This window comes from Alosa pseudoharengus, unplaced genomic scaffold (genome assembly GCF_046254945.1).
Source record: "Alosa pseudoharengus isolate Yale_2024_CS ecotype anadromous, Long Island Sound unplaced genomic scaffold, YU_APseudo_1.1 YU_APseudo_1.1_scf_11, whole genome shotgun sequence".
NCBI classification, from domain to species: domain Eukaryota; kingdom Metazoa; phylum Chordata; class Actinopteri; order Clupeiformes; family Clupeidae; genus Alosa; species Alosa pseudoharengus.
Genome location: NW_027468576.1, coordinates 17,014,771 through 17,039,338, shown reverse-complemented (window position 1 = coordinate 17,039,338; position 24,568 = coordinate 17,014,771). Strand labels below are relative to the sequence as shown.

General features: G+C 43.2%; 4 protein-coding genes and 1 long non-coding RNA gene across 5 annotated transcripts; 1 reads left to right on the top strand and 4 right to left on the bottom strand.

The window, feature by feature from the left end:
* Nucleotides 1-589: 589 nt before the first annotated feature.
* zar1 (zygote arrest 1) lies at nucleotides 590-2,028 on the bottom strand. Its single transcript, XM_076276745.1, has 4 exons — nucleotides 1,354-2,028; nucleotides 1,049-1,141; nucleotides 884-958; nucleotides 590-779 (listed from the first exon to the last, which is right to left on the bottom strand). The coding sequence occupies exons 1-4, from the start codon at nucleotides 2,026-2,028 to the stop codon at nucleotides 636-638; spliced, it is 987 nt and encodes a 328-aa protein (XP_076132860.1). The 3' UTR covers nucleotides 590-635.
* A 1,228-nt stretch (nucleotides 2,029-3,256) lies between these two features.
* slc10a4 (solute carrier family 10 member 4) lies at nucleotides 3,257-7,063 on the bottom strand. The gene is made up of 3 exons (XM_076279261.1): nucleotides 6,639-7,063; nucleotides 5,997-6,207; nucleotides 3,257-3,787 (listed from the first exon to the last, which is right to left on the bottom strand). The coding sequence occupies exons 1-3, from the start codon at nucleotides 6,878-6,880 to the stop codon at nucleotides 3,257-3,259; spliced, it is 984 nt and encodes a 327-aa protein (XP_076135376.1). The 5' UTR covers nucleotides 6,881-7,063.
* Nucleotides 7,064-9,041: 1,978 nt separating this feature from the next.
* On the top strand, nucleotides 9,042-10,751 carry LOC143116840 (uncharacterized). Its single transcript, XM_076278165.1, has 2 exons — nucleotides 9,042-9,372; nucleotides 9,764-10,751. The coding sequence occupies exons 1-2, from the start codon at nucleotides 9,042-9,044 to the stop codon at nucleotides 10,426-10,428; spliced, it is 996 nt and encodes a 331-aa protein (XP_076134280.1). The 3' UTR covers nucleotides 10,429-10,751.
* Nucleotides 10,752-10,802: 51 nt separating this feature from the next.
* LOC143116841 (uncharacterized) lies at nucleotides 10,803-12,521 on the bottom strand. The gene is made up of 3 exons (XR_012985930.1): nucleotides 11,951-12,521; nucleotides 11,795-11,842; nucleotides 10,803-11,705 (listed from the first exon to the last, which is right to left on the bottom strand). It is a non-coding gene; the product is annotated as an uncharacterized LOC143116841 (long non-coding RNA).
* Nucleotides 12,522-20,911: 8,390 nt separating this feature from the next.
* Nucleotides 20,912-24,368, bottom strand: LOC143117515 (E3 ubiquitin/ISG15 ligase TRIM25-like). The gene is made up of 3 exons (XM_076279260.1): nucleotides 23,318-24,368; nucleotides 23,075-23,161; nucleotides 20,912-21,070 (listed from the first exon to the last, which is right to left on the bottom strand). Exons 1-3 carry the CDS (start codon nucleotides 23,897-23,899, stop codon nucleotides 20,912-20,914), a joined length of 828 nt encoding a protein of 275 aa, XP_076135375.1. The 5' UTR covers nucleotides 23,900-24,368.
* Between the last annotated feature and the right edge of the window lie 200 nt (nucleotides 24,369-24,568).

Genomic DNA, 24,568 nt, shown 5'->3' with positions numbered 1-24,568 from the left:
AGGTCTTATACACACACACCACTGTATGAATATAATTCCCCCTGAAACGCATACAGTGGAGCTGATTGCAGCCCTGACTGGTTTAATCCATTTGCTCAAGTCTGAGGAGTAGGCTACTAGGCCTACTGCCATTTTAAAGTGAATGACAAATGAGGTTGTTTTAGATGCCAGAGAAAACTGTCCAAAATATGTCGAGTTTTCATTGTTCTCCTGAAGGCAAGAATAGCGCTGTACCCCTGCTCGCAATATCAAAGGCTTCTTTTAAAAAGAAAAGCTTAAAGCTACATGCTCACTGACACGTAAACTTACAATTCAGCGAGCCAACTGTGTGGAGACAGCTACCATTAAAACTGGGAGGTTAGTGTAGAGTTCGTAGCTAACAGAAAGCGCTGCAGGTTGAGCTGCCGGTTCACTACCAGCTTGACCAGACTGCAAAGTGTAAATAGCGTAGGCAGAGACGACGTGCTGCTGATTGCCATTTTATTATAAGCATTCATTAACATTTGTCAACAAAACAAAAAGAGGGTAACCAACCATTATTGATACAAACAAAAACAGTGCTGTTCAGAGCAAGCGCCTTTGCTCCGGCCGTCAGTGATAGTCCTGTGCGTGAAAGTCGGAGTGCCAACGGGCAGCTAAATGATGTACTTGAAGCTGAACGTGCTGTCACAGGACAGTCTCTTGCCCTTGCACCTCCCGCAAAGATCCTGACGGTGAGGTCGTTTGGGGTCCACGTGACGCGGTGTCACTGGGCATACGCACCTCGCCTTGTTGCAGATCTGAAAGGGAGGACCGTACACATGTAAGGGACAAACATGGACACCTGCAAGTTAAAAAAATGAAGTCTACCTTCTCCGTTGGGCATTTCGTCTGAAAGTCTTACCTGGCATGTTATGTCCTCAACGCGGTACGGATTGAATGCTTTCTTACAAGTTCTGCAAAACTGTTTGAAGTATACCTGTCAAAAAGGGGGAAAGTTGGTGCCAATTGATTAGATAGGCTTAAAGAAATGGGTAAATAAAATAAAAATGTTGAAGGCCCTGCCCACCTTGTTGGTTCCCTGTACACACCACACATATGCGCTCTCCCAGCGCAGGTTGCACTCCTTGCAGTGGTAATAGCCATACTTTTGCTCCAAGAACTATAAAGAAACGGAAAAAGGAAATGTCGACCATTAGGCCTACTTGTGCCGATTATGTCAAAATGAAACACCTACACTTAAAATTCTTAACAGTTTAGGCCGAAAATCCTTGGGCATCAATCACTACAAACCCAGTAAGAACACACTGTTTAAACTCAACGGTCAACGTTTGATATGATTTAAAGCAGTTTTTGAAAAAAGTTCAGTCTTACCTGAAATCTCACGCGTCCTTTGACTTTGGAATCGCCTTGTTTTCCACTTTGAGTCTCGTCTTTCTGATCATCGGTAATATTTGAATGGTCTTTTTCTTCGTTTCCGTCCTTCTCTGGACTAAGCTTTTCTTTGGCCGCCTTCTCTGCGGCCTCAGTCTCACATTCGGAGCCCTCACTTTTCAAAGTGGTGTCGAGTTCATCGCCACCCGAGAGGTTAAGTCCCCGCTTTTCTCCCTTGACGTCTAAGAGGAGAGATGAGAGTCGTCTGGAAGTAATCGGGGAATAAACGGCGAGGGTGCGCGGGTAACGCATCACAGCGCCTCCGGTGCGCAATGGAAGCTGAACTTCCCGACCCCCTTTTCGCAAAACATTTCGGTTTCGACTGAGGGTCCGCGGGCCCAAGGAACACTGCACCGATGCGTCGGTTTTGGGGTTGACCTGCACGGCAATATCTTTGGTGTTAGGCCTTCGAAGTCGCGGCGTCAGATTGGGGTTAATTTGTGCCAAGATCGACTTCAATTGTGCGCGATGGTCGTTGTCAAAGTAGGTCTCCGCGTCTCCGAAGGCAAAATAACTCTTGTTCCGCCAGGTCTTTGGTTTCGGACATCTATACGAGTATGGATTGTAAGATGAATAGAGGTAACTTTCAATCGTTTCATCTCCAAACGAAGCCATTTTGCTTAGTCCTTTGAGGTGTGGACGCCAGCTAATTTATACACAGGCCTTGTTAGGTTGATTACAATCAGGTGAGCATCCCTGCCTTGTTCTGTCGTCCAGTCAGTGAACAGTTTCACACACACGCAGAAAGAATTTGCAGTGCATATTTTATTAATGTTTATACACTTAACATAGGCTATGGCAAACATTTACATAATTGCACAATTTAACTGGTTAAAGGTACGATGTTTTCATTTCATTTATGAAGTAATCACACATTGTTGCTTTGGTGAAATGTGTCTGGCTAAAAAAAGCAAATCAGACGTGATTATGAACGATCGCATTACAAATGTAAGTTACAAATGCAGTGTTGCAAGGAATAGCCATGGAGGCACAAGTATGACACGATGGGAGCTCTGACTCTGAGCACTTCATTTTAAAGCCACAATTCATCTTCTTTTCACACAAATCACATAGCAACACCATCATTATTTCTAATGAGGACCATTGTTTTTGAGGATATTAAATTAGTTATTTTTATGAACAGAGAATGGTTTATTAGTCATGCCACACACCATCAGTGTCTGGAATAATTAATGAGTCTTGACCCAGCAAATTGCGCTTTCACACAGGATTTCATGAATGAGGTTCATGAAAATAGTCAATACAATGTTGATGTAAACCTGTCTAGTTGGAGTGTTCCATTGATAGTCGTGAATTCAACCCACTGGTAGATTATTCCAGGCTATAAGGCTTTAGTACTATTAAGCTTGAAGTATGGTTCGATGGATTCCATGCAAAGAAATCCCATCTGCGTAGCTGTCCTGTTGTGAAGTTGTGAACATGTGCCGGAAAAAAAACAGTGTATGTGTTTTGAAAACATAAATGCCATCAGTCACCAGTTCACATGGTGATTGTGTTCCACAAATACAGTCATCCTCAATCGTTGCAGTGGTTGCGGTTGTTGCGGTTGTTGTTTTTCAGTGAAATGAAACATGGAATCAGTTCATGTCCTGAAAAATGCCCTGGGGCACATCAGGCCCTACAAGACCATGGTGCAGCTAACAAGCCCTCTTGTGGCATTCTCTGGAGCGACTGAGGAGAGTGGTGAGGTTTCAGCGATGGTAGCCATGATTGCATTGGGAATGTCAGTGTTAAGAGAGGTATGGAAGCTCACCCCCTCGCCTGTATGTCTGTATGTCTCTCTGTCTCTCTCTCTTTCTCTCTTGAGTGTCTTTAGTAGTCCCTACACCGGGGTCGGGGGTGTTCCTCGAGACTCCAGCGCAATGGAGTTGGGGTCACTTACGGTCACCGAGCCATAAGCCGTGTCGAAGGCCCCGTCGTCCTCCTTCAGTGTCTTGTAGTTGATGTCCGTGTCGTCGCTGTCGCCCAGGTAGTCCTCCTTGTGGAGCACCTCCGTCCGGTACATGCGATAGGCCAGGATGAAGATGCCGGCCTCGGCCGCCTGGAAGAGTGCGTAGAGCAGTGGGAACATGTACATGCCGCCCATCAGCTGCGGCGGGAAGGCCAGCTTCAGGATGGCCGTGCACAGCTGCACGTTCTGGCAGCCCGTCTCCATGGAGACGGTCCGGCAGCTGTTGGGCGGCATGTCGAAGAGGCGCGCCAGGCCGTAGCCCGCCCCGTAGCCGGCCATCGGCATCAGCACGGCCACCAGGTAGACGGACGGCGGGATGGTGGACAGGAGCTCGGGGCCCAGCATGGCACCGGTCATGATGAAGAGCATCACCAGGGTGACCAGCAGGGACCACAGAGACACCTGGGGGGAGGGGGAGGAGGAGAAGAACAACAGGTGAGGGTCATATTCCCACAGCCCACCCCAGAGGAAAGGAAAACTCAAAACAAGATCTCTTCTTTGTCTTGCCTATTTCTTCTTACACATTTGAGGACAATTTAGCATCAATGTAAGATGTTGACCATTGTCTGGTATTTCATTTAATCTCCTAAGAAATAGCCTTCCTCTTGTCTCAACCCAAGTTCAATTTAAATTCAACTCAAGATCTTAAGGTACTTTTCCTTTACTCTGTTGCTAATTATTTGAAACCTAGAAGGGTTTAGGAGAAACAGGTCAAAATGCAGTGACAAGACTGTTGTAAGCAGCAATGCTTTCCATTGGCACAGCACACAAGCTCATAGATGACACCCAGGGGTCCCGTGGGTTTAAGGGAACTTGAAAGCATTCAGAAGGTTTATCCTCCTTACACTCATGCATCGGATGTGTGAAAATAGCAAGACAATAGGTTGAAGTGTTCAATGTAGTAAGAATATAGGAAGACGATAGAATGAAGTATTCAGTGTATTTTGGAAACTAATAACTTTTGGAAGTTCTTTGTGACCCATACACTGGTGAAGGAGGTATGAATAATTTCAAGGCAGGCCTACAGATTAAAATATGATTATGGAATGATTTAAACCACAGTGAGAACATAGCCATAATCGATTTGATACGGCATGAACATGTTTACAAGAGTGGCATTTGTGAAGACAGCTAATCAAAGGTTAGTTCAGTGTTTGTTTTCACCCAAATACAGTATGTCACAGTCACCCAAAGGTTGGGGCTGGTATTTCTGCTTATGAGGCTGGGGAAGAAGCTGTTTATTTAATTATGCTTGCTGTGACATATTGATACAAGAGTATAACTGATATACTCACTGTGTATTAAGAGTGACACTTTTTGGATATGTGTTTGATCAGGGCCTTGTCTTTGTGGAAACGGAATGTTAGAAAAGATCATATTGTGCTGATTGTGTACAGTGCAGATTTCCACCACAGATGAAACTTCTGTCTGTTCCTCACCCTCGCCCCATGGTAGGGGGCAGAGAGTATTGTAATCTGGTCCATCTATGTGTGCCCCTGTCCGTTTATACCTTTCAAAAGTCTGGTTTAGTTCAAAATGCTGTACATGGCAAAGGGCAACCATATCTTGGTCCTCTTATATGATAATCTGGATACAGGATTTTTCTCTCTTGTTCAGTTTCTTTTTACCATGGTCGTCTGACTGTTCTTGTTGGATTTGTGTGATCTGTCTCAGCTTGAGTATGGGTGGGTGGCCACTGGCTTCATACTGTATGTATTCATCACAGGGCTTCGGGTGAGTTGCGATGGAGTTGGTGTTTTTTTTTATATATATATTGTCTCGAAACTAACATGCTTTTCAAAGGGAATCCCTCAGGAAGAAAGCGACCGGAGTGGCACGTGGGGCCATTCAGGGCCTCGTGCGCATTATGGCGAAGAGAAAAGAGCAAGCCACCATCGAGTGAGAGCCTGCCTCGCTTTTATCCACTTCACTTGATGCGTTCCACTTATCATCCCCCACCCAGATACATCATTCTGTCACACATCTCCCACCCCTGTCCTTTATTTCAGCGCTCGGCCCGAGCTGCTCTTGGATAAGCTCGTCTGAAAGAGAGCTAGCCTGGCGCTGGGAAGAAAACGACTGTGATGTCACTGCGCCCCGAGGGTCAGCCTGTCCACGCTGGAGACAGACCGAGGAGATTACGCAGTGCGCCCAGCGGCAACGAAATGACGACATGCACGCAGCAAATAACTGGATTTTCACCACAGTGATGTTTCCATTTAAAATAATCAAGATAGTATTTTTAGAAATGTTGAAATCAACATGTAAATGGACTTCAAGGTGATCCATTGAAGTCCATTTACACGTGCACGCCAGACCAGGGCTCAGATTCAGATTCTATCACTTAGGGCAATACCATGGAATTAGCAGTGAGCATTATGTATAGACCTTAAGTGTTTCATAACCTGCAAAAAACGAGTGTCCTAACAGTTTTTGAGTGTCGAAATTCCAGTTTTTAGTCCTTACAGTGAAAATGAACAATTGCTTTACAACTAAGCTACATTATAGAGCACTTTAGGACTTCAGAAAAACTGCAGTATAACTTATATACATTGTGCAAAAGTGTATCTGTGTTTGAGATTAAGAAAAGAGAATACAGATGTCAACTCACTTTTAGGACTATGTCAGCAGCGCGGGTGTAGCGGTATCTGAGCCAGACACCTAGACCGATGGGAATGAGCGTGCTGCACAGTGTGATAATGATCGCTCCGAACGGCAAGAGGTTCACCACGGGCGTGTTGATCCATGCTCGGCTATACATCCACAAGCAGAGCGGCATGAGGACCAGCGCGAGAATGGTGGAGGAGATGGTCATGATGATGCTGGAAATGTGACAAAAGATTCATTAGCACAATTGTGGGGAGGATTGTGCCCAAATTAAAAAAAACTTTTACGCAAGTGATTTCAAGTAAAGAGAATTACAGAAAAGTGGCAAATCATTCACAGTGACATACTCTGCATGTGAGGGCAATCATTAAATGTTTTCTTTGAACACAACAAATGCAAATTAATTCATCTCTGTGGAGAGTGCAAAACCAGCCAATTTAGCATCTGCTCTGTGCCCAAAGCTTTCCTTATATAATTCCTGTGAAAATTACTTACCGGAAGAGAGGCGTTATTCATTGATACTTTTCAGTTAGTCGGATACACTTGCTTTATCTTTCAATTTAATGTTATTAAACGGTTTTGTGAAATGTATTAGTTTGCATCATAGTTTTAAGCATACTCTCACAGTTGAATAAACGGACTTTACCTCAGGTTCATTTCACCGTTGACCAGTAGTGACAAAATATTGGAAAGGTTTCCTCCGGGGCAGCAGCCGCACAGTAGGACGGCCATGGCCGCCACATCGTCGAGGGAGAAAGCCAGTGCCAGAAGAAAAGCCACCAGAGGCATGATGACGAACTGGCACACCAGAGCCAACAACACCCCTATGGGCCTCCGGATATGCTCCCCGAGTTGGCCTACCTCCACTGTGCATCCCAGCCCCAACATGGTGAAGCACAGGATAATCCCCACGAACACGTTTATCCCATGACTGAGTGGCGAGTCCCAAAACGCGACCACCAGGTGACCCGACTCAGGTGGAGCCAGCGAAGGCGCAGGTGGTGCCGCTAGTAAACCAGCGGCTATAGCCCCCTCGGTGGTTCTAAGTAAAGACACTGGATCCCTAGTAACGCGTAATATGGCCGTGACGAAGTCCTCGGACGCGCCGTCCGGGACCCTGGTGGTGCCATTGAGTTGCCATTCATCTTTGGTGAGATTGAAAATGTGGTCTACAGGCGACGCTGCGCTCTCCGGCGAGGTTGCGTTCTCCATGGCACTTCCAGGGACCGATGCGCTCCACTCTCCGGGGTGTCTCTCAGGATCCGTGCGCGACGCTTCACTGCTACGGGACAGGTCCTTGTGTGGAGACGCGGTCCCCTAGCGGCGCATCGTCATCGCCTGCTGTCACCAGTGACGGAGGTACATTGGAGTTCCTACTGACAAGAGAGTGCGGTGGCACCACCGGGCGCGTTTTGCGCATGATGGTAGAGCCACCTATGGGAACCCTTTAATGTGCGGATTGGCTCACATTTGACGTGCGGCACTTTCATTCTTAAAAAGTACAAATTTGCTTGTGAGCAGAATCGGTTTCCTCTCTCCCGCAATTGTTTACCCAAAATATACAATTAAAAAACACTTTGTTTTAGATCGTGACATTCCCACTTATATTTCTATTAATCTTGTAGACTATTCCCTAGACTTGTGGAGAAGTCGTGTGAAACAAATTTTAATATCGACTTCTATGCTTCTGGCCATAAGTGTCATCACAAGTGTCCCTGGTACGCTCCAAAAGGACTGCTGTTGATGCCCTGTGCTGTTGAAATGCAGTACTAGACTAGACTAGACTAGACTAGACAGTACTAGTTCGGATGGGCCCCCATGCCCCCCTCCCCCTCATGCATATATTCCAGACTTTTCAGGGGCCCTCTCCCCCCTTGGGGCCCTGGTAATCAGTCCCACTTTTACCTCCAGTTCAATGCCTTTGTCTCCAAGCAACCTGACTGTATTGCCTCAAAGTGTGTCATCACCTTTTCATCACTATTTCAGTTCGTTAATTGCTGATTGCTTTGGTTGGAGGACTTGAACTTAACCCTTTGTACGGTGTTCGGGTATGTGGGACCAGTTTTCAATGTTTGCTAAAAGAAAATTGTCCTATTTATTATTTCTTCAAACTCAGACTCATTGGCCTTGGCTCATATTCTGCAAACAACATAACAAATTACTTATTTTCGATAACTCCGCACACTAGCCTAATGTTTTTTACCAATCATCGCAGGTCTCCCACTTTCCTGGACATGAATCATTTTTTGATCATGTTGATATAGACAATTAGTTGTGTCATGTAGACCCTGCAACAATGACGTTTCCAAGGTTGTGTCCAGTGCCACCATGTGGTACATTGCCAATTCAGCATCCCACGTCTGATGTACCCTACAATCCATTTAACCTTGACTAGGGCAGCCTTTACCAAACTCAATGATTCACAGTTATCGATCTTTCTCCATTCACTCAGGAAAGAGTTACTAGTATATGGTGCAAACGACGAGTTATCAACATTCTGTGCCCTTTCTTTCATTTAGAAACGTTAAGGAAAATATATGAACTTATTTGGAATTATGGGAAAGTCTACTGTTTATTTTGAAGGAATATGAAGTAGGCTACTCTATATTTCTCTTACTAATGGACTCTTAAACCTCGTGTGCTGTGTGTCATTGTTTACTTTGTATTGGTCACGGCTTTCCCTGTCTTTCTTCATTTCCCGTACACCATGTTGAAATCTCAGGTGGATAAATAGGGCTTGTCGTCATTCGGTAGTTAAACAAGTGCATACAGTGGCCTGCGCGTTCTAGACATTCTTCTCTGATCATCTTTGACGGTGAGATACACATATAAAATATTTTTGAATACACTGCAGATTCTTTGAGTAATTCTAGGCTCGCTGTTTTTCTGATTATCATTAAAAAGGCCTCAACTCTTTACTAAAAGTAGACAATAGTTACACACCTCTGTTAACAAGACAATTATTATACTTGGTAGACCATCTTAAATGTTCATAGCCTCAACTCTCTTCAAACTGTGACCATGTTTGATGTCTCTCACTCCTACAGAAATGAATATCCGGTACCTTCTAAATATTGCGCTTGGCATCTGCTGCTGGCATGGCGCCCTCCCGTGTCCAGACCTCTGCAATTGCTATTTTGGCCAGGACTCCACGGAGGTAATATGCAACAGCATACCAATTTCTGTCTTCCCGGCTAAAGGTATGCCGAGGAACACCACCCGTCTGACCATTCAGTATACCAATATTACCACAATTACTGGAGAGGACCTGCAAGCAACGCCGCTTCTTAAAGAGCTCCACCTGTCTAACAATGAGCTCAGAAACCTGTCAACAGACATGCTCATTGAGGTCCCTTATCTCCACACCATAGACCTTACAGGTAGGCCAAATGTTAGACCTAAGTATTCTTTAAAATTGGAGGTATAATTCAGAGTGAAAAACAAGAGGTTTTTGAATTGTGTCAAATCAGTAGTTTCTCTTTTGTAAACTTAGAATATATTGATTTTCCTCATGCTCAGTCCTTCAATAAATATCTTCCTCAGTCAATAAGCACATCTTGCTTATTCTAAGGACCAGTTTCCAAAATGTGGATTAAGCCTAGTCTTGCCTAGTCTAGACTGAGAGCTTTTTTTCAGTGGAGATCTTCATTGAAAAGTCAGAATATTTACTGAATAAGTCTGACAAGTCTTGCTGCCCAAAATATGTATTGTTGTATTAGTATGTATTGTGTTGAACTGGTCTGTTTAATCTCTTCATTCGCCATCCTTCAGGTAACCAGCTGACGCACCTCCCATCTCGAGTGTTCTACCACGCCCCACTTGACAGCATAGCGCTCAAAAACAACCTCCTCTCCAGAGCAGAAGCCAACTGGCTGCCCAGCAACAGCAACCTCACCTGGATTGACCTGTCAGGTAACCGCTTCCAGAAGATTCCTGCAGGCATCCTCCAGAACCTGGGCCGCCTGATCACCCTGGACCTCTCTGAGAACAAGCTAGAGGACATCCCAGCTGGAGTTCTGGACCCTCTGACCCTCCTGGAGAGGTTGTCTCTGCAGAACAACAAACTTCGCTCCATAGACCCCTTAGCCTTCAATGCCACATATGCGCTATCATATCTGTTTCTGCAACATAACCGTCTGGAGAAACTGTCCCCAACCCTCTTCCAGCATGTGAAGGAGTTGAGGTATCTGGATCTTAGTGGAAACCAACTGCACCATCTCCCCACTGGAGCCCTGGATCCCAATGTTATGTTTGTGGACCTTGGGTTGAATCCCTGGCACTGTGATGCCAAGATGGACTACCTGTGGAGATGGGAGAGAAAGTCTATAGAGGTCCACCAGGAGGAGACTAAGGCTGTGTGCTCTCTGCCAGCAATGCTGAAGGGAAGACCACTGGCATCCCTGCGTCCTGAAGAGCTCGGAGTAAAGGTGGAATAAGAAAGATAACGGGGAGATAAGAGACTGTGGACTGTGGAGAATGTGGATGAGATGGAGGATCAGACACTCTAGTGAAGTTGGGACACCAACATTGCCCATTATAAGTACAGACATGGACTGATTTGAGAACAATATAAACATTAATACACAGACCAAGCTTCAAACAGTTTCTCTAGTACACCTGTGTCAGCAAAGCTAAAATAACATAAAAAATGAAATTAATTACTGCCACACAGTATGGTAAAACCAAATACCATAAAATGTTTAATATGAAATAAATACATCAAAATAATTTCTACGCAACGTAACTGTTTATGGACCTGTGGCAGTACACAGGTACCACTCTACTTTGTTTTGATCTTGTAGCAGGTGATGTTTCTATGGTTAACAGTCCTATAGCCTGTTCTATTCAAAGGGCTCTGCTTTTCTGCCTACATATACTTCAAAATTAACATTATCCTTTAGAACCAGAGTTAATCACCATATGTATTCATATCTCAACACAGACCTATTAGTATAAGTCAAGGCTTTACAACTACTTTTGTATATCATTGGTCACTACGCCAAACAAACAAACAAACAGAAAAGAATTTAATTCTTGAACAATTCTAAACATCAGAGTATTTATGATGTATGATATACACCACATAATGGGTGTAAACTTTGAAAATACCTGCACAAATATCTATACTGAACCATATTGTGCATGCCATCAACTAGAGCAATGTTTTATTTGGGGTGTACCCTTTAAATCAGTTTAATACAGCTATCTGATGATAGGTAAAATCCTGGGCATAAAGGCTTGGTAAATTTGGCCTGAACTCTGTAAATAATACCCGCCATCAGATCAGAATCACCACGAAAGATTCCGTAGAAAGACAAAATTCCTGCCTGGTGATTCAGATACACACCTATTCTGGGGGAGACTGGGCCTGGAATTTCAGTCTTCACATTATTGTGTGAAAAAGTCAGAACAGACGTTTTGCAGTCCAAGCACCAGGATTCGTTATTAAGCCCAAACCTGCAGTTATTACCTTTACGTGCTAGGTCATAGTTTGCAACTGCAATAGAAATGCCATCTCTGAGATTTGGAGTTTTCCACTGAACCTCCCAATATGCACACTTGGATAGATGTTCTAAACACAACACCTGTTGGCAATCTATGAATCAATTAGGGTAGTTGATTGTCTGGTTACTCCACTCAACTTTGGTGCAATCTTCAGACAAGCGGAGGTGTCTGTATGCAGAATTCTGATGACATTTTGGATGGCAGGAATCTGAGTTGGGGAAAGGCAGAAGTTTAAGATCAAATCAATTGAGACACAATTGCATCGGAAGTCAACTTTCTGTAGCAAATGTGACTTACATTTCATCAACTGCTTTCTGGTCATTTCTTCAAACATTGCAAACTTCACTGTGAAGACAAGGAAATACAATGTGTTGCACCTTGTGACATACTTTAAAAGTACCATGGCATTTATCTGTTTCAGTTTCCACTAAATCAATGGATTATTTTACATACCACTTCTCCATATAAATCCAATGTGATTTGTGCATGTTTCGTTCACCACATCCTTTAGATGAGAGACAGATCTTTGCACACCATTAAATGAGAAGCATTCCCTGACAGTGACAGCTGGTAAATCTTTTGGGGAAAAAGAAGAGAGACTCTGTAGAGAAACAGAGGTCATTCACATTAATAAGTGAATCATGATCCCAATCAGATGCACACAATCATACCATTTCATATTCATCTACTGTAGAGGACTTTACAATGGGCTACATATGGATAACAGAGAAAAAAGGACTACATTATACGAGTCACACAGGTTGCAATGTTCAAGATTAACTGAGCAAATTTCATCAATGTTGTCATCTTCCTGCAAGATATAACTCATGTTAGGAATGTCTCTTCAGTCATTCTAACACAGTCCAAAACCATGTGGGTCTTGGGTTACACATTTAAAAATTAGATTACAGCTGCATGCTGCATCAGAGTGAATTTGAAATCTGGTGGATAGACCATCATTTGTATTTTTTATCCTTGGTGTGTGTGTGTGTGTGTATTTGTATCCTTGTGTGTGTGTGTGGTCAAAAGTTTGGGGTCACACATTTCCATTACACTCCATTATAGTCAGAATACCAGCTGAGATCAGTTTTATTGCTTTTTGAATAAGGGCAGCAGTTTGTAGATTACATCATGTGCTTTCATAATTGCAAAAGGGTTCTCCAATGTTTTCTCAGTTAGCTTTTTAAAATGATATCAGATTAGTAAACAGAATGTGCCTTTATAACATTGGATGAATGGTTGCTGATAATGGAAAATGTAGATATTGCATTAAAGATTAGCCATTTCTTTCTACAACAGTCAACAACCCTTTTGGCCACGTTTTCAGATTGTAACCCCTTGTTAGTCAATAGTGAAAGTAAAAAAAAGTGTAAAGCTGTTTTATTGTTGCCTATGAGACTGCGGTGAAGTTGGTTTCAGGTTCAGGTGGTCCTGTTGTCTTGTCTGTCTGATAAGCTGTTTGGTGCAAGAATTTCCAAAAAGGACCAATACATGTCTATCTAAGACTAGAATCTGCTTGTTACATACGTTTCAGTAAAGCAAGCTTTAGTGGAATCCTGGTATTGCAACAGTCTGAGCTACCTCGTCCTCAAAATACCAACACACTGGGTACAGGTCATCACGCCATTTGTCCATCCTCCCTTCTCCTTCCTAATTAGTTTTGTGAGGGACACATGGAAGGAATGTAAGGAAGATGGTGGAATCAAGGAGAGTCACTTTTAAGAGACATCAATTTCTGATGGCGCAGCATAATCTCTTAGGTTAAAATAAATAGACCATTGTTACACACAAATTGCAGAGCATATTGTTGCTAAATCGCTGCTAACTTGTTTTAAACCGGACGTTGACAGGCATGCAGGAATGGAAGGGATCATTTCACCTTGGCAGTTTGGACAGAGACTTTCTAATGAGGAGACAGCCATTAAAAAAATCCTCCATAGACATGCATGGGGTAAGTTTGTAACGCCGTTGTCTACACATATTCCACCCCTTCCTCTGCAAAACGTCGACATGTGAATACATTGAGCCAATCATGTGGTGTGATGTGAATACATTGAGTCAATCATATGTTGTGTTGTGAAGACATCTTCCCAATCATGTGTTTTGAACTCGCCGCTGGAGCAAGATTGGTGTCGTGAAGCCTTGCGCACACGCATTTCTGCTCAATAGGATGCCCGATGAGTGCCCAAAAAGCGTTGCTATATGGCCGCCGAGTGGAGGGACTTGCCTAAAATTGGACTAAAAGGACTTTGGCTTGGACCAATGATCGCTCATTTCAACTGAAAACGCTTCCACGTAGGTGAAACAATTGCACAAATTGGTTTTCTATCGCTCATTTGCACTAAACGTAAATTAGGCTATACCCAGTCACTTAGAGTGGGTGTCTATTCTATTTTAAGTACTGAAAAAAGGTTTATCTGTAAAACAAAGAGTAGGCCTAGCTCCTCTGTAAGTTTGAGACATGTCTCTATATGCAAACTCTGCCAAACCTGATACATCGTGTATGTTTCCTTTGGTGTTCCCAATCTATTATTAGCATATATAAGAAAGTGAAAAATAAAACATCAATGAATAAAATCTGCAGAATTCCGTTCTCTTGACACAACACACAAGATGAAATGTATGTAATCCTCTTTGCTTGCCAGCTGCGCCATATCAGCTGCTCTCTTCTTCAGCACATTGAGCTCCTCCTGCAGCCGCTCTGCCCGACTCAGCTCCTCCTCCTCCTGAGTTCTGATCACCTCCACCACCTCTACATGCCTATGCTCAATGAAGGCCTGCAGCTCTGTGAAGACACCGTCACTGTGCTCCACTGCAGCCTGTGCAGAGGACTGATACAAACAAACAAGTCACATTTTGTAATTTTTCCTTTGCACAATGATGTAAAAGCAGGGGCGGAGCCAGACATTGTAAACATTCGGGGCTTAGCCCATTTTTTTTTTTTTTAAATAACCCCTTAAATAATGACTTCTAGTGAATTTTGTGTAAACTAATGGACACATTGAGACTTAAAAAATGTGAAACTAACATTCAACAGATTCAAGGTATCTGACTGGCACTACACTGTGTAAAATTATAGTTTTGGGTCTTTCAAGAGGCAATATCTGTTCATATCTGTTTAGCATGTACTTAGTTAATTAAGCGTTTCTTATGGTTTGTATATTATAGTATTTGTTTATTTTCATTAGGCTATTGTTTGATATGACATTATTGTTTATTATTGCTATTCTCCTTAATGTAGTCTTACAAACATTTTAAAACTGTTCACTATTCATTTCAATGTATTGTTTTTATTTGTATGTCACTTTAGACAAAAGTGTCTGCCAAATCCCATAACCATAAAACTCTCACTAGCAGGCGACTCACTGGTTGTAGAAGGGCTTAGATGAGGATTACAGATTTGTTGGCATTTAGCATGTGGTGATGGAATCAGGTTCATGTAGTTATATAGTAAACAAGCTTAGCCTATATGGATTTTGTATTAGTATTAGGCTATTCATGCTGTTGCATTTATTATCCACTAGGTGGTAGTATAAGCTGAGTAATGCATTGTTAGCTAGTACAAATTACCTCAGATCACTAGATTAGGGTTTGTCAAGTCATCATACAAAGAAGGCCTAGTTACTACTGGTTTCATCCTTGTACACCTTGATCCACCAATTGATCTCTTCCTCCTGTTGCCTTGAAACATTAAAACTAAATCTGTCTTAGTGTGGCCCAACATTTGAAAAAGATAGACAGAGGAAGTAGTAGCAAAATGCATTATTATTTAATGCAAAGACACAAAAAATGTAATTTATGTAAGATGTAGCATAACATATGATTTTACATGCCTTTCTTGGACACATGCTATCATAAAGAACTGACAAAAGTGTTTTCTCGTTTTCTATTGGTGTGTTTCTACTGTGGTGGCAACATAAGGCTGTACCGACGTGTCTTCAATTGAGCAAATCTGTCAATAACATCATCATGCCTTGTGGAATCCAGATGCTCCTTTTCAATTGACATAATGGCCAGGTCATTGAGTCTGTCTTGGCCCATAGTGCTCCTTAACCATGTGTGAAGACGCCGTAAGGCACTGAAAGAGCGTTCACAGCTGCAGCTGTTGACTGGAATTGTCAGGGCAACTTGGAACACAGCCTTCAGGGTGGGAAACATATCTGCATCCAGCATTTGGAATACAGTGGCCGTGTCAGGGATAGCCTCTTTCTCCATCTTTCTCTTGATGAAACTTTTAGCCACCAGGAGTTCTTCTGACCTTAATTGAATCTGGTAATGGCTGGCAAGGCTAATGAGAGCACCTTCACAGAGAAAGGTCTCTGAGGTTGGGTTGCAGGCTTGAATACCTGACATAAGCTCTTCTCCCACACCTGAATACCGTTGGGTGAGCTCCTGTAACATCCTGTCCAGGCACGGATAAAAAATATGATGTCTGAGGTCATCTGAGCTTGTCAGATTTGATGTTGACCCACAGGCTGACTCCACTACAAAACCTTCAAATCTTTTTTGCTTTTGCCTGGGAGCAACAGGGATCTGGATGTCGTTTTCCTCACATAAGGCCATGGCCCTCTTGAACAGCTCTTCAGCACTAGCTTCTGTTCTGAGCTCTGTCAACGTTTGAAGGACTGCCATCTTGTACTGGACAGCTTTGCCCAAGTCAATACTCTCCCCCTGTAGATATCTGTGCAGACCTTCAGTTATGCCGAGGAGTTTGGAGAACATCACCAGCATGAAGAGCATCTTTGGTCTACAGAGCTTTGACCGGATGCCTAGAGCCATGGTTGTGTCCATTGTGTTGAGGCATGTTAAAATGGCAGGGAGGGATTTCAGGACAGCATTGACTGACCTCACCTGGCATGCCCATCTTGTTGTGGAGAGCTGTATAAGTTCAGATGACCCTAATCCAAGCTGTTTTTGGATTTCCATAAACTTGTTGTAGTTCACCAGGGAATTGCTAAAAAAAGTGTACACACTCTCCAAAAGCTCAAAGAATGCGGAGGCTTCTGGGATTGCCTTGCATGTATAACACAGGACAAGGTTCAGCTCGTGTGCATAGCAGTGCACATACACTGCTTCAGGGTGTCGCTCTCTAAAGCGGGCCTGCACCCCCCCCACTGCTCCACTCATGACAGATGCACCATCATAGGACTGGGCAACACACAGCAGATCACCCAAGGTGCACGACTGTAACAGTCCCTCAATTGCATCTGTTATAGACTTTGCATCAAACCCCTGCAGTTTCTGTAGCCCAAGGAAAGATTCCTTAACTCTGCCTTCTTGCGTCACAAAACGCACACAGACCGCAAGCTGCTCTGTGTGTCTATCTCTGGCCTCATCTGCCATTACAGCATACATTTTGGCTGCTTTAATTTGGTTGACTATGCTTCCTGTGATCTCTTGTGAAACACTCCTAATCATTTCATTTTGGGAAAAATGAGAGAGATAGGTGCTATGTGAAGGGGGAGTATAGCTTTGCAAGAATGGATCAAATTCTTTAAGGAACTTCATGAATTCAAGAAAGTTGCCTTGATTCTGGCTTGACTCCTGCTCATCATGCCCTCGGAATGGGATACCTTGCTTTCCGAGAATCTTGGTTAGAGCTGAAATTCGGCGAAGGTATTGCCGCCTTTCTGAGATCTCTGCTACACTAGCTGTTTTAAGCTGTTCAATGACATCACCCTGTATTTTAGTGGTTTTAAAGCTATGCCAGCAGGTCATGGTGGACATATGGAGGGCGCTCTTCTCATGCTCTCTGAAGGTATCCAAAGCCCTTTTCCAATTGGAAAACCCAGAGCCACTGAGGGCATCTTTGTTGGTTCGGATGTTCTGCTTTCCAAAGATGCGACATGAAAAGCAAAATGCTGAGTTTCTGGCTACAGAGTACTCCAGCCATTTAAACTGCTCAAACCAATTTTTGTTGAATGCTCTTTGTTGAGCTCCAAACTGACTGAAGGGATATTGTGGGAGAAGAACCTGCTTTGGGCCACTTTCTGGAGTCCCTAAATCACACCCTGCTGTTCCACCTGCTGCCCCTTGCTCTTGATCTTCCTCATCTTCCCTGATTTGGTCACTTTCTGGAGTCCCTAAATATCCTGTCGTTGCCCCTGCTGTCCCTTGCTGTGAAGCTTCCTCTTCCCTGATCTCATCTGTGTGACAAATATATAGAATATCTTATACTATAATATACATAATATTATGATATAATTACAGTATGGCTAGTCATCATGATACAAGGGTATTTTAGAAGGAATGCATTATCATCTTTGACATAATTTCACTGCATTTCTTACTTCCAGTAACTATATGCATGTGACAATAAACTTCCTTGTATCCTTGTATCATCTTGACATAGGCGTTTCTAAATTATATTAATTTTGTAATTTAGCAAGATTAAGAAACATTATTAGTTTCATCAGGTCCCTTTACACAGGTGCATAAAATCAAGCACCTAGATTATGAATGCAGACTGCATGGTGCTTGATTAACACACTTATGGAAAGGGCCATTTCCTCTCAATATATCATTGTTTTTTTTTTTAGTTAATAATTAGTTAGGCAGCCAAAACAACATAACATGACTTTTATGTTTATGTGGACTCTTGGATTATAAGATCTGTGGTGGTGGATATATCAACAAGGTTTTAAGGTAGGCTAACAGTTAACATTCTTTTGTGCAACATATGACACTGAAAAGTTGACATGGGCAGATAGGCCTAACTGTTAATGGGTTTTTTTGACATTTCAAAACAGTGTAGCCTAATTTCGAGGATCACTTTGTTTTGGGAGCTGGATTTTCTTATTCTGCAGTAGGCTTAGCTAGCCTATGAGAGTAGGCTACTAAATTTGCCTTCCGACGAACGAGGACCTTTAACGTTAACGTTAAGCATTTAGGGAGCTAGCCAAGTAGCCTAACGTTAGCCTGCCTAACTGACTGAAAGCTCTTAACGTGAAATCACCAACCTGAAACAACACCATCCGTCAGTACACTGGGCGATGCTGTTGCTTGAACGGAGCTGGGTGGTCTTTTGAAAAACTTTCTAATATCCATAGTTCTAATGTTTCAACAACATGTACACAAAGATGCTTTGTTCTAGAATCTTTGCTTCTGACAGAGGCTTTTTGGAACACTGAAGCTATGACGTAGCGTTGTCAAGGCAGCATTTTCACTGGATCTAAACAAATCAATCTAACCATTGAAATCACCATAGCGGATAGCCCAGAGACCTGGCATAGATCGTGTAGCAAGTCAAATTATTTTTCAATATTGGGCTTTGAAAATAAGGGATATATTCCCTCAGTAATAGAGCATTTTGTGACATTTATAGAGAAACCGAGGGGAGGTTAAATTGGAAATAAGAGTTGCCGGGAAAAAAAAAAAAACTAAAAAAAGATTCGGGGCTTAAGCCCCGTAAGCCACCCCCTAGCTCCGCCACTGTGTAAAAGCCTTTAAGTTTTCGTTATACTATGACAATATCACAGTGCACAGTGCAGTGCTAGCCTGACGTCGTCATACTCAATTCTAGTCAGAATTTGAGCCTGATATTGCTCCATTGGGACGTGATTATGGGGCGTGTTTCAATCAATACAGGGGGGAAAATGTCTCTGCACCCAATCGGATAGACCTTACCAATCAGAGCAACGAAATAGCTTACCATGAGCTGTCTGAACACCCGAACCATCCTTCTTCTCCCCAAATGCCTTAACATTGTTTTCTGGTTGTTTTTTTAAAGCTACTGCTCTGTCAATATTGTACAACACGAGACAGCGAAATCTAAGACCAAGTTTATACATAGCAGGATAGGCAATTCGGAAAAAGATATTTCGCCTCATTTTTAGAAATAATTCTGTTCACACCAATGCTAAAAACAGCTGAGGAAGGGTGTCGCAAACCCCTTTGAGTAAACAAGTGGCCAATCAGAGATTTCAAACAAACGAGGGAACATCATGTCACAATGCAAAAACACCATTTCCCCCTGATTACATGCAAAAGGACATGAAACCGGAGTTTTCTCCACTTTGGCCGGGGTTTTCAGAAATAGTTGTTTTCGCTGATCAAACCTCTGTTTTTGTGTAAATGAAAGGCCAAACTGCATGGAAATATATGCGTTTTTCTATGCGTCAACGGGGTCTTAGAAGCCATCTGTCTAGTGACAATGTTTTAGGCTATGTGGCACGTGGCCAGCTATTTTCATTCATTTTCTCCGTTTTCAAAAATAACATTGTGCACACTTGTCAGCATGGGCGTTGGAGCCATTATAATTCTTGGTTTGGACCCCCCCCACTTTTTCCAAGTTCTCTTTCAAGCATTTGTTCGGTATCTCACTATTGGATATTGTGACTCCCGGATTGCCAGACAGGCTTGCGATCCCCAACAATGAATCAGTGCGCCCCGCTCCCAAACACTGAATGCGCCTAAGTCGGGGCTGTGACATCAAGTCTGTAAAAACTGACAAACATTATCAGGTTCACCCAACATGCTGCCAAGCATACATCCTCTATGGCAAAGCCCTGAAATAAAGCCCACAAAGTCGACATTCCTCGGGTGGAATTAGCTTATAAACCAACTGGGGGTTGTAAACCCTTAGTGGTATAGGCCAGGGCAATAGCCGCCACGATCCATTGTGATAGCCACTGCTTAGTGAGCGGTCTACGCCGATGTGACTTTGCACAAGACACAAACAGCTGTTTTGTTTTCCTTAACTCCCCTGTTTTGTCCACATACGCGCACAACGCTCTGACCGGACAGGGCGCATTCAGCCGCACCTGCTCCAGGGAGGCGAAAGGCAGTGGGTTAAAAGCAAATGGTTCAATCGGACGCCACGACAGTGACTGATTGAAAACCTTCAGAATGAACGCTGGGTTGGTTTTTAATACAACCCTCGTGTCACCCGGGAAAAATTGCATACAGGCTGTATTCACAGATAGGGCATGAATATCGCTTAGGCGTTTAGCCGTAGATAAGGCCACCAACAAAGCCGTCTAAGTGAGAGCACTTTAAGATCCAACTGCTGTAATGGCTCGAAGGCAGGGCAAGACAGAACATCCAAAACCATCGGCAGATCACATGAAGGGACCAGTGGTTTCGAAACCTGGCGGAGGCGTTGAGCCCCTTTCATAAATTGATGTATGAGAGGGTGCTGGCCCGCTGTTTTGTCCCCAAAGTCTACATGGCAGGCCGAAATGGCAGCCAGGTAAACTTTGACAGTGGAGAAAGACTTGTTTTTATCCAGTAAGTCTTGCAGAAACGTAAGGATAACGTCCACAGAGCACTGGAAGGCTATTGTCCCTGCTTTAATACACCAATCCATAAATACACACCATTTGCCATCATACAACGTTCTAGTTGATGACGCCCTAGCGCTCTGTGGTTGCTATGACACTGCAGGGCAGTCCTGCAGCTGTCAGATTCAGCCTTTCACAGGCCAAACCCAGAGGGCAAGGTGCTCTGGATGAGGGTGGAATATTTCCCCGTTCGCTTGAGACAGCAGGTCCCTGCGGAGAGGCAGCGGCCGCGGCGGAGAGTGGAGTAACGGGATGACTTCCACAAGCCAGGGTCTCCCTGGCCAGTGCAGGGCTATGAGGATGAGTGAGAGGCCCCGTTCCCACACCCTGGCGAGTGTTGGAGTGATCAGTTCCAACGGAGGGAAGGCGTAGAGCAGGACGTGTGACCACTGGTGTGCCAACGCATCTATCCCTAATGGGGCGTTCCGAACGCACAGGGAGAAAAACATCCGACATTCAGTTTTCAGAAAAGTTTTCGTTTACATTAACCCGTGTATATATGCCATCAAGAGCATGCCAAACCTGTAGATGGCAGCGTAACGAGAAGCTCAAGCCCACGTTAGCCCATCAGATTCCTGAAAATAGCAACAACAGCAATGAATCGCTACCTCTTTTGAACTGTATTTGGAAATGCAAACAGACGAAAAGGTTTGCACCAACATAAATGTGACTGCTACTCTGAATGCATCCATGCTCACCATAGCCAAATTAAAATGTAAACATAGGTCACACCTTTGGCGCAGGTGCAAGTTCTGGCGCATACTGTGACGTTAGCTGCCTAAAACTCAGTTTCTCTCCGTTTACATGCAACTGAAGTTTTCCAAAATCTCCACTGGCCGGAGTTTAGAAAGAATCATTTTCAGAGGCGAATTCTCTGTTTGCGTGTAAACGAAGGGCAAAAAAGAAGGGAAATGTCTCAGTTTTTCAAAATAACCATGTACGTGTAAACAAAATCAACCGAAGCGTGCTCAGATGTGATCAACGAGGCACGGTTGCTCATCTGTCCATCATCCCACCCAGACAATTTGATTGGTCAGAACAGCTCTGGTTCGGGAACAAGTCCAGACCGAACTTCCCGACCTCAAATGTTGTGGCTGGCATCGGATGGCATCCAGGCTAGTGCAGTACAGTAAAAACTTTGACACATATCCAGTCTCTTGGCATCAATCCTCTACACAATAATGTGTAACTGTAGTTTTGAAATAGCAAATGTGGGGAAGATATTTGGGACAGTTTTGTAAATATCCTTTTCTTTGTCACGCTGAGTCCTTACTTAGTTGAATGCCATAGGGCTAGATAATATCAAATTATTTAAAAAAGTTTACATTGTCTTTTATACAATCTAATAAGTAAAATGAAAACATTCTAAATACATAGGCCTATGAAATTATGTCTACAAACTCTCAGAGGACATAGGTAAGGTGGGACACCCACTTGGGCCATTTCCTGTAGTTCAGACTTGCTATTAGTGGATCAATAATTTGCTACCAAAGCCTACTCAGGACAGCGATAGAAATAGCCAACTTCACATACACAAACTACTAGAGTAGCCTAAATAAGGTATGTGCCGTGTGTAGAACATCCCCTGTTCTATTCACACCAAGGTGGACTTAACACACATCAGCAGGAAAGGCAAACGCTGCCCACTAATCTGATTCTTAAGGTTAGGCCAGTGGTTTTCAAACTTTTTCTGACATTTCCCACTTCTGAGGTGGGGAATTTTTAAGCGTTAAAATATTTACATTTCCTGTTTCGTCCACTGGATTAAATGTTATTTTAATTCATATGTCAGTCTGTTTATGAGTTATGTTTGTGTCTGGCTATTTTGTTTTGAATCCATCTTCCTTGTCAAAAAAGACAGACATTATTAAAGAAAACGAATTTCCTCCTGTTCACGCCCCACCTCATGTCTCTGTTCCCCACTAGTGGGGCCCATCCCACTCTTTGAAAACCACTGGGTTAGGCCAAGCACAAGATAACACGAGAGGTGCCGTGTAGCCTAGTCCTGTAATCACGTTTAAAAAAATGTATTAGGCCTATGCCATGTAGGTAGGCAGTAGGCACACAATTGACCCTAAGCAAACAGGCCAGTCTAAAACTGTTTGATCTACATTTGGTCTACATTGATGATAATACAATAAGAAGTTTTTTGAATATCAGTCAGTGTCTAATAAGGCAGAAGTGTTTTTTTTCACATGCCCAGTTCTCTTCCTAATGAACTCAAAGTGGATCAGCAACATCAGCACTAGCCTACAACTTAATATAGCTTATGGTTTGCTTTTTCAGCACCACCTACCTTTAGAGGTTCAACATTTTCTGTCAGCTTGTTTAGTTCAGCTTCTCTCTTAGAGATTTCACTCTTTAAGCTTGATTCCATTAGCATCTGTTGGGTCAATTCAGAAATAAAAAAAAATATATATATAATTGTTCACTTCACTGAAGTAAGAATATGACGCCAGGTAAAGTGTCTGATCCTTATTAAAAAATAATTGAGGGGTAAATATGTCTAACACCATCAGCATTCGACATTGTACCTCACCTGTAAACGTTCCTGAGTACGTGCAGGTGAGACTATATCGTGGCCTTTGTGCTCATCTGTGATGCACGCAACACACACACACTTCCCATCAGTCTGGCAAAAAACTTCCAATGGTTTGCCATGTTGTGAACACACTCTCTTCTGGACCTCAGCAACAGCCTCAACCATCTTGTGCTTCTTTCCTAGAAAGAGTTCCTCGTGGCGGCAAAAGTGAGGAACACAGTAGGAATCAAGGCACTCCAGACACGTTTGGTCAGCTTTGCGTTTCCTTCCTATGCAAACAGGACACTCCACGTCGCCAGGTCCAGCAAACCCGCCATTTAATTGAGCGCTTTGAAGACCCTGGGCCTTTAGCTTCGCAACCATGCCAGCCAGAATGAGATTTCTACCTAAAACCGGTCTCGGGTTGAACGTCTGTCTGCACTGGGGGCAATCCTTTTCCTCGTTTCGGTCCCACTCCTTCGAAATACACTCCATACAGTAACTGTGTCCACATGGAATAGTTACTGGATCCTTCAGTAGCTCCAAACAAATCGGACATTGGAAATGGTTTTCATCCACTGAGATATTTGCCTCTGCCATTTTAATGGCATTCGGATACCAGACCACACACCCTCCACAAAAGTTGTTTTTGATATTCTATGCTATGCTCAGGGGCGTCACTAGACCTTATTCACTGGGGCACGTGCCTTAGTAAAAGTCTCTAGTGCCCCAGTAAAATTCTAGCGCTGCTCTCGCTGGAAACGGCATTCATGAGCGCATCTCCGTGCCTGCTTTAGTCATGACTCGAGCCTGTCACTTACCAGCCAATAAAAAACAAACAAGGAAAAAAAGAAAGGGGCCATAATAGCCAATCAGGAAATAGCACCTCTGTAGCTGGGTAAGATTGAACGCAACAACCAATGAAAATCGTTCACATGATTCTTCACTTTGAGCGCAGAGTAAGTCGTCCCCTGTTTTAATGTTACAACAAATTCACAACTTGTTTGACAGAAAATATGACAAGTTGATCGATGTTAGAGAATGTTGCCCACATAATTAGCATCTGTTTTTCAATGCTTAGCGCCATATTTGTAGCCTAAATTTAGCAACAATTTACCAGCTTGTGCTCTTTCCCTGATACACACACTCACACCATGCGTAGGCTGCATGCACACAATTGCGGACAATTAATAATGATTTACGTATACTGTAGAAAGAGTCCTGTAAAAGTAGCCTATACTGTTTGTGAAGCTGTCCTACTGTAAAACT

Coding starts and splice junctions, on each gene's coding strand:
- zar1 (XM_076276745.1), bottom strand. CDS start 2,028: ATGGCTTCGTTTGGAGATGAAACGATTGAAAGTTACCTCTATTCATCT. Junction 1,142..1,353: donor AAGGACGCGTGAGATTTCAG/GTAAGACTGAAC, acceptor GTTTCTTTATAG/TTCTTGGAGCAAAAGTATGG. Junction 959..1,048: donor GTGTACAGGGAACCAACAAG/GTGGGCAGGGCC, acceptor CCTTTTTGACAG/GTATACTTCAAACAGTTTTG.
- slc10a4 (XM_076279261.1), bottom strand. CDS start 6,880: ATGTTGGGGCTGGGATGCACAGTGGAGGTAGGCCAACTCGGGGAGCAT. Junction 6,208..6,638: donor AACGGTGAAATGAACCTGAG/GTAAAGTCCGTT, acceptor TCACATTTCCAG/CATCATCATGACCATCTCCT. Junction 3,788..5,996: donor CTGCTGACATAGTCCTAAAA/GTGAGTTGACAT, acceptor CCCTCCCCCCAG/GTGTCTCTGTGGTCCCTGCT.
- LOC143116840 (XM_076278165.1), top strand. CDS start 9,042: ATGAATATCCGGTACCTTCTAAATATTGCGCTTGGCATCTGCTGCTGG. Junction 9,373..9,763: donor CCACACCATAGACCTTACAG/GTAGGCCAAATG, acceptor GCCATCCTTCAG/GTAACCAGCTGACGCACCTC.
- LOC143117515 (XM_076279260.1), bottom strand. CDS start 23,899: ATGGCAGAGGCAAATATCTCAGTGGATGAAAACCATTTCCAATGTCCG. Junction 23,162..23,317: donor GTACTCAGGAACGTTTACAG/GTGAGGTACAAT, acceptor TTGACCCAACAG/ATGCTAATGGAATCAAGCTT. Junction 21,071..23,074: donor AAAATGTTGAACCTCTAAAG/GTAGGTGGTGCT, acceptor TCATCCTCATAG/CCCTGCACTGGCCAGGGAGA.